Here is an 8,803-nt window from a genome sequence, read left to right as displayed (position 1 = left end):
CTTTTAAAGGGCGCTATACCTAAAATAATTCGACCTCCCGGATTGGGCATTGCCTTATTTAAAAGCAGGTTTTTTTTGTATTAACAAATATCTGGACGCAATTATGTACCAATGTGCTATTGTGGTAAAAGCGGTATGGTGAAGGATTGTTGGTCCGATGGTCATGTTGGGCACAGATACTGGATGTGTGTAAACAGGTTTGGAGGAAATGACGGAAATTATTGCAATTTTGAGGTATGGCTTGATGAACCCATTAAGAAGGAATGCTACAAACGAAATTTGCAGTATATTTGGGATATGAACTGTGAATACCAACGTCGTGAGTCTGAAATGAAACGAGAAATTGCGGCATTGCAGGAGAAACTAAAAGAGGCGGAAGAAGAAAAAAAATAGGCTGAAAGAGAAATTAAAGTGGTTGGGGCAGAGAATACTAGGCGGTAGTGACTAAACAATGACATGTATGTGTTGAGTGTAGTATTTTATCTTTATGCTTTCCGTGTCATGTATTTTCATTAGTTGTACTAAATTTAAATTAGGTTAAGTTACTATGTTTGTGTTTGTGTTGTAGTATTAAAATAACGAAGAACCGAGAATACCTCCAAATGGTCTTGGATAGTCGTCAGCTGCAGACGACTGGCCCCAGCCAGTGCAGTCTCCTCCTGTAGTCGGAAACCAGTGAGCTACTGCAGCATGTCCAGGTACTGCCCACATATCAGCTCTCTCATGGCCTGCGGCAGAGCAACAGGGTGTCCATTAACGGGCAGCCCATATATAACCTCCACGTCCTGCAGTGTGATGGTGGCCTCGCCAATGGGCAAGTGGAATGTGTGCGTCTCCGGTCGCCATCGCTCTATCAGGGCCGTGATCAAAGACCAATCGAGCTGCAGCCGCCTGATCTCCAAAATCCTATAGAAGCATGTATCCTGCAGGCGTCTGACTACACGGGAATGGAGAACTTTGCCCTTCAGAAAGTCCCACATGTCGTCCACTCTCCTGACGCGGAGAGTCTGGGCCAGTAACTTTCCCTCCCATATGTGGGAGGACCTATGATCGCCCTGTAACGACATCAGTTCATCGCTAGAAGGTCCGGGATGCATAGGCGGAACCTCCATATCGTCTACTGTAAATTACACAACATTAATTACATGTTTAGTTTTATAATTTTATATGTTTGTTTGTAAATTAAATAATTATACAAGATTTAATTATTAAGTATTCACAAATGGGTTTCAGGTTTGATATTTGAGGCCCAATATCACCAATATATCCGGAATTCTTGTATGTGTTAGTTTTATTATTTTACATGTTAGTTTTATAATTATATATATTTTTTTTGTAAATTAAATAATTAATTTTTTATAATTATACAAGATTTAATTATTAAGTATTCACATATGAGTTCGAGGCTCGATATTTGAGACCCAGTAGCACCAAGATATCCGAAATTCTTGTATGTGTTAGTTTTATTATTTTACATGTTAGTTTTATAATTTTATATGTTTGTTTGTAAATTAAATAATTAATTTTTATAATTATACAAGATTTAATTATTAAGTATTCACATATAGGTTCCAGGCTCGATATTTGAGGCTCAGTAGCACTAAGATATCCAGAAAATATTATTATTTTCTCATGTTATTTTCTTACGATTGTTGATTAGAATTGGACAGAGTTTGTGTTTGATCTATCAGCTATTTTGACGTATTTTTGGGTATAAGAGATACACTTAAATGATTAATTTTAATAACTATAGGGATACTACGCTAAAAGGCACTACATTTTACTACGCTAAAATGATACTATATTACTAGTCTTTAAGCAAATAAATAATCTAAACCAGATAAAAATAACAAATACATTTAATCACAAAACATTCACGAAAATACATATACAACAATAAAAAGTAACTTATTAATATTTTTTTGAACAAATAATAATAATTTCTCAATCTTTACATTTTTTTTAGCACACTAATATCTTAGTTCGGATAAAAATAACATACCAGTTTAATCGCAAAAAAAACATAAAAGGGAAGTGACGGTATTTGAAGGGGTATAACGCCGTTTATTAAGGCGCTATACATATAACGTCTTAATAAACTACGCTATGCCTGGACGTCTAATCAGTTATATATATATCGCCCTTTTAAAGGACACTATATGTATTTTGATCACTAAGTTTTTTTTTCACGCATTTCAATTGTTTGAGTAAAAAAAAAAATCATATTTTGATTCCGGACTCAATTTTTGGGTACCCATCAAGCATACTGTCCACTCATGACATGCACTTCTTCTTTCAATTTAAAAGGCGGCAGTGGTCATGGCTTCAGCTAAGTCAGTCCACACAATAGTATAAGGACAGAAAAGATCGGAATAAAATATAAATTAAATCTAATAACAACATTCCCTGACATTTCAATTTGCATCCTCACATTATGTTGTAAATGTAAGCACGGCGATAAAATGTATATATATATATAAAAATATATTTTTTTTGACTATTATTTTGAGAGCGATGACACAATGTCATTTTTCCTATAACATACGTCGGAGTGTGCCCCTAAATATGTACGTCCCGATGTATTTATGTTCCAAAAATTAAATTAGATACCAATAACTCAAAGAAAATAAATGACACGAAACATCTACTATTTTATTCCAGCAAGTGACCAAGGTCCTGTTTTCAACCTCTCTCTTTCATCAATCAGTCCACATCCACCTAAGATTTTAAAAAATAAGAATTACAAAAAAAGAGAAGAATAACGCAAAGAATGAGCTTTTTGAAGGACTACAGTCTATCAGCACCAAAGCTAAAAGCAAAATTGTGGTCCGTAGGCATTGTCCAAAGTGCATACCATCTCTATATTCCAATTCCCATTCCCCCCTCTAAAAATCATGTCCACTGAATCTTTAATCACAACCACAACCCCTGCAATTCTCTTGGATCTCTAACACCATTTGCATTTTCGTCTAACAACAAGAGCCAACCACCATTTTCCCAAGAACCCAACAACTCCCCATTTTCAAAATGTCTCTAGCTATTAGACTGCACGTTACTAGTACCATTTTCCACTATTGTAATAACACTAGCAAGAAAAACCCCTTTAGTCACAATTGCACCAAATTTAAAGCCAACCCCATTTACCATTTTGACAAATTATCTCACCTTGTGTTTTCCCACAGAAAAAAGATGAGTTCTTTAACTTCTTCAAGAGGGTCTTGTGGGATGAGTGTGAAGAGTTCTTTGATTGAACCAGATGGGGGTTCTTTAGTGGATCTTGTGGTGCCTGAGAATCAAAGGGTTGCAAAAATTGCAGAGGCAGAAACTATGGCAAAAGTGAAGCTGACAAAGATTGATCTTGAATGGGTTCATGTGATTAGTGAAGGTTGGGCTAGTCCTCTTAAAGGGTTTATGAGAGAGGATGAGTATTTGCAGAGCTTACATTTCAATTCACTTAGAATGAAAGATGGGTCTATTGTCAATATGTCACTTCCTATTATTTTGGCAATTGATGATGAAGATAAAGAGAAGATTGGTGCCTCCAGTGATGTTGCTTTAGTTGGGCCAAATGATGATTTAGTTGGCATTCTTAGAAGGTGAGGACTCTATATACATTTGTGGATAAGAGATTGTTTTTTTTTAGGGGGGTTTAAAGAGATGTTCTATCTCTATTTTCCCTTCTTCTTTTTTTATGCCTTAACATATCTGTTTGTTTTGCATTTGCTAAAGATTGAAAATTTCCCTGCGGAAAGATAATAATGCTACAATTGCTACTTCATGTTTGGATTTTATAGTTCAATTACTGCAAGATGACATCTTTATGTGCCTTTTCCTGCCCTGATAAAAACATGTCTTGTTATACAATTGCTTAGATATGTGGTGTAAGGGCTTCCAGAAGTGTTTATAGAAGTCTTGGCCTTCATCCTTTTAAATGTTCAAATTCTTTCACATGGTATTAGAACCAACCTTTATGTAAGCTGATGTGAGGAGGGTGTTGAGTTGCAAAATTAGTTTGCATATGTTGTCAGAGGCGGATCAAGGATTTGAATTCTATGATTTCGAACTCATTATATTATTAAAGTTATGGGTTCATATATGCTATTTGTTCTTATTTTAGATAATTTTTACACATAAATTTATGCTCCGCATCGAAAGACAAAAGTACTGGATTAAGATGAACCCGACACGCTACGCTGGATCCGCCCCTGTATGTTGTGTAAGAGTATCAAAAGGGGTTATATAAAGGTCTTGGGTTACTTTATCATTGCAATGAGGTTTTGTGTTGCATACACTTAGTTTCACAAAACAGAAACACAACTTCTTTCATTAAGTCCTAGCAAGTTGTGATAGGCATGAATAGCTAATTTTTTTTATTGTTGTAGCATTCGGGTCATATTATGTGCATTTTGACTAATCCACTAGGTCCCTGCTGTTGCTGGCTTATCACCAGATTGAGTAACTCAATCCACCAAGATTTAGACAAAGATGAATAGAGATGAAAAGAAATCACTCGACTTTTTGTACCTCTACGAGATCTGAATCGTAGTTTCTCATGGTCCACTCCAACTTTATTGACTGCTAAGCTACACCCTTGAGTGCTAGACATTGAATATCTATTCTTAAAATGTCAAGCTAATTAGGTTGCTTCTTTATAGTAAAGCGTGAGTCTTCAACAGTCTAGTTGTATTAGAATTGTATCATTAAGTTTCACATCTTTGGTCTAGTTTTGTTGTTTTAAAAAGCACTAACAATCTGACTGACCTAGTCTCGAAATGGTCTTCCATTTGAACCATGCTTTTATCTTTCAAGTGGCTTACTTTATAATGGTTTTCACCTCTATCCAGGTTTTTGTAACAAAATGGCAATGACAATATAAAAAAGAAAGGTTAAAAATCAATTGTACTTGAGTGACTTCAGGAGCACCTAGACTTGAAATCATATTCACATGAATAATAGTTGAAACTCTTCTTTATAAAAGAGATAAAATATGAATGACAGGAAAGAAGCAGGAAAATGTGTTTACGATATTATGGGATCTTCCCAATCCGTTCGATGAATACACAGACTCCACAATAATTTAACTCTCTATCAGTGAAGTTATATGGTCTTGTTGTTGGGGAGTGGGAATGGATCTGTACCGGCAATTGTTGCAGTATTCAACTTAGCGTACCATCGCTTAAACACAATGAAACTTTTCTAGCAGCTCATCGCCCCCTCCGAGTGGCCTAGTGTAAAGAAATTGCCTCCAATTTTATGCCAATGATCCGTGAGTTTTTCTAGTAAACTCATATTTCATACATGTAGTTATAAAAGTATCTACTCATTCGTAATTGTAATGAGAATGTCTACTTTTTACCTGGTTGTTATGATCTATTTCTGTTCGGAGAAGAACTTCTCATGATTAAATATCTTTTCTTTTCGGCAGTATTGAGATCTACAAGCACAACAAAGAAGAAAGAATTGCAAGAACATGGGGAACTACAGCCCCAGGATTACCTTATGTTGAGGAGGTAATTACTCCTGCTGGAAATTGGCTCATTGGTGGAGATCTGGAAGTCATAAAGCCTATCAAATATAATGATGGTCTTGATCACTACAGGCTCTCTCCCCAACAACTTCGAAATGAGTTTGATCGACGGGAGGCAGATGCAGTATTTGCTTTTCAGTTGAGAAATCCTGTCCATAATGGCCATGCTTTGCTTATGAATGATACACGGAGGAGACTTTTGGAAATGGGTTACAAGAATCCAATTCTTCTGCTCCATCCTTTAGGTGGTTTCACTAAGGCTGATGACGTGCCACTAGATGTCCGTATGGAACAACATAGCAAGGTTAACTTTCTCCATTTCCTTTATCTCTCATCTATCTGCTCGACCTCTAGGGTTTGAAGTGCTGTTACTTAATGAGAATTGCACCTATATAGGTCCTAGAAGATGGAGTTCTCGATCCCGAGACTACTATTGTGGCCATATTTCCCTCACCAATGCATTATGCTGGACCTACTGAAGTACAGTGGCATGCAAAGGCACGGATAAATGCGGGTGCAAATTTCTACATTGTAGGTCGCGATCCGGCTGGTATGAGCCACCCACAAGAGAAGAGGGACTTGTATGATCCAGATCATGGAAAGAAAGTTCTAAGCATGGCCCCTGGTCTTGAGAAATTGAACATTCTGCCCTTCAGGGTAGGTTGCCAACCTCGCTTATTGCATTAACCTTTATAGTTTTTCTCAGAGATCACTTGAGTATATTCTGCTAGCATATCTGGTACTCCCTCTGTCCCAATTTATGTGGCACCGTTTGTCTGGGAACATAGTTTAAGAAAGAAAAGAAGACTTTTGACACTTGTGGTTTAAAACAAGTATTAAGCATTTGTGTGACTATAAATCATCTCATGAAGTGCAAAATGAGAATTTTAAAGTTAAAATATTTCTAAAAATGAAAATGTTACATTCTTTTTGGGATTAAAAGGAAAGTGTGTTACATAAATTGGGACGGAGGGAGTAATTAGTATTAGCAGTGCTCATATATTACCCGCATACGAGTGCCCCAATTCACATGGTGAAGTCAAGACAGATTCTATTGATGTTTCGTCTTAAGTTCAAAGCATCTTTCTCCTCTACTGTTTGTCATTGTAATTAGCTTCAGCTTTTCCTGAACTCATCTCGATTTCTATAAATGTAAAGGCCCAGAGTATCTTCTTAAACTTCAAATTTCTGTTTATCTTTTGCAGGTGGCAGCATATGACACAGTCGATAAGAAGATGGCATTTTTCGACCCTTCACGTGCTAAAGAGTTTCTCTTTATTTCTGGTACCAAGGTGAGGACGGGATTATGGTGCCATGTTATTTTGGTGGTTCTTGTATTTCAATGAAACTCACATAGAAGTTGGTTTAGACACTAGTTTGCTAGTTAATGTTATGAAAATCCTTCAGAATTTTAATTTTCTTATGAGTTAAAATTGTGAGATGATATCTGTTCTGCATGTGCAAATACAAAGTCGGGTTTGGGATTTTCCATGGGGTAAACGACAAGCTCTACCTAGAAGTTGGTTTAGGCAATATTTTTCTAGTTCTTTGCGACTGAGAGAGAAAAAGATGTCAGGAAAAGAAGAACCCAACACTAATTATCTAGTTCTTTCTTATTAAACTGCTTTAACATATTGATATTCTTAAGAGTCACACTTGTGAAATGGCATCTGATCTGCATGTGAAAATACAAACTCGGGCTTGGGCTTTCTCCATCGGGTAAAAAGCTGTTTGTATTACTGTTGGTTCACAATATTGAGATTACAAGCTTAAGGCCATGAAAACAGTTCTCTAATGATGAGTATCAGAAGTTTTATTGAGGGAAAGAAGGAAGATTATCTGATAGTTAAGGCATAAAATGTTATCATATGATAATTAAAATTGAGATTTTTGCCTATCCTCCCATTTTGCATGCTACATTCTTCATTTGGTTGGTAGAGTGTGCATCAGCTTGAATGTTATGCTTAGTACGTTTTTTCATTCTCGGCATGTTTTTTCACTGACTATGATGTTTACTTTTAATTGATGACCTCTTCTGCAGATGCGAACTTATGCAAGAACGGGTGAGAATCCTCCAGATGGTTTCATGTGTCCTGGGGGGTGGGAAGTATTGGTCAAATACTATGAGAGCTTGCAGGCTGAGGATGGTGTACAGAACTCTGCTGTTCTTACTGCTCGGTGATAATACTTTTAAGAGTACAAGAAAATTTGAGTTCTCTTTAGGTCTTGCGGATAATTCTTAAAGAAAAAAGTTAGTTTGAAAATTTGAAACGAGAGAATTGATCGTGTCTCATGTTCTTTAGTTTGGACAATCCAGTTGAGGCTATCAATTATCTTTTGCTGGTATTTCTCTGCTATTTGGATTGATTTGTTTATATTTTTTGTTAGAAGTACTGATCATTCATTCTAAAAAAGTTGTCTTTTAACTGTTCTATGCCAGTCTTTTAGCTTCTTTTCTTCAGGATAAATGTAAAGCCAAATCTTAAATTTCGAGAACATAAAGCCAGACCAATTAAGGGGGGGTATACCACCTAACATCTGAAATTCTCTAAGTTGAAAATATTTTGTGCTGTTTCTTGCTTCTCCATTTTAAGTGGCTACTAAGCTGACAATCCATTGAGTTTCAAAATGCTGTGGATTCCATGAGAAGCCATGAGTAATTAGGATGGCTGTTGATGATATTAGAGGGTATTCATCAAAGTCGAATTATGAATTATTATTACATAAAAAGTAGGTAGCCCAGTGGATAAAGCATCCTGCACGCAGGGTCCAGGGAAGGACCGTACCCACCACAAGGGGTATGATGTACCCTAATGCAAGCATTAGTGATTGATTCTACGACTCGAATACGTGATGTATTATAATTACATACTAACTGAAAATTACTAGATACTTAGTATTTTTCTTCTTCCACTACTGAGTTGACCTACGGTTGATGAAGGATAGCATGAAAAGTTTGAGAGTATATTTGGAGAAAGTAAAACCCTTTTCATGATTGAAACCAATTTCAAGCCAGTATAAGCTTCAATGTTCTTTTTAATTCTGAGTTGAGTGGAAGTAGAAGCTAAGCTCTCAAGAAATAGATTCTTGGGGCCGGGTTTCAACATTTTTGTTTCTTGGCTAACTGCTTGTTTTACCATCAACTAAGAACTCAAGATCCTATTAAGTGGGTCATTTGAATTAATTGTGAAGCAATTGGCGATAGGTTAATCAGATTATACTAAAAGTGGGAAGGTCCTCAAGTCAAAGTTAAATTACCAAGATAACCATCAAAAA

General features: G+C 36.2%; 2 protein-coding genes across 2 annotated transcripts; one reads left to right on the top strand and one right to left on the bottom strand.

The window, feature by feature from the left end:
- Positions 1 to 680: 680 nt before the first annotated feature.
- On the bottom strand, positions 681 to 1,112 carry LOC138897989 (serine/threonine-protein phosphatase 7 long form homolog). Its single transcript, XM_070184019.1, has one exon. It carries the CDS (start codon positions 1,110 to 1,112, stop codon positions 681 to 683), a length of 432 nt encoding a protein of 143 aa, XP_070040120.1.
- A 1,690-nt stretch (positions 1,113 to 2,802) lies between these two features.
- On the top strand, positions 2,803 to 7,959 carry LOC104085069 (ATP sulfurylase 2). Its single transcript, XM_009589025.4, has 5 exons — positions 2,803 to 3,596; positions 5,426 to 5,831; positions 5,924 to 6,184; positions 6,733 to 6,819; positions 7,569 to 7,959. The coding sequence occupies exons 1-5, from the start codon at positions 3,028 to 3,030 to the stop codon at positions 7,707 to 7,709; spliced, it is 1,464 nt and encodes a 487-aa protein (XP_009587320.1). The 5' UTR covers positions 2,803 to 3,027; the 3' UTR covers positions 7,710 to 7,959.
- The last annotated feature ends 844 nt before the right edge of the window (positions 7,960 to 8,803 follow it).

Source organism: Nicotiana tomentosiformis, chromosome 8 (assembly GCF_000390325.3).
Source record: "Nicotiana tomentosiformis chromosome 8, ASM39032v3, whole genome shotgun sequence".
NCBI lineage: Eukaryota > Viridiplantae > Streptophyta > Magnoliopsida > Solanales > Solanaceae > Nicotiana > Nicotiana tomentosiformis.
The sequence above is the reverse complement of the archived record's forward strand: the minus strand, read 5'-3'. Positions and strand labels throughout refer to the sequence as shown.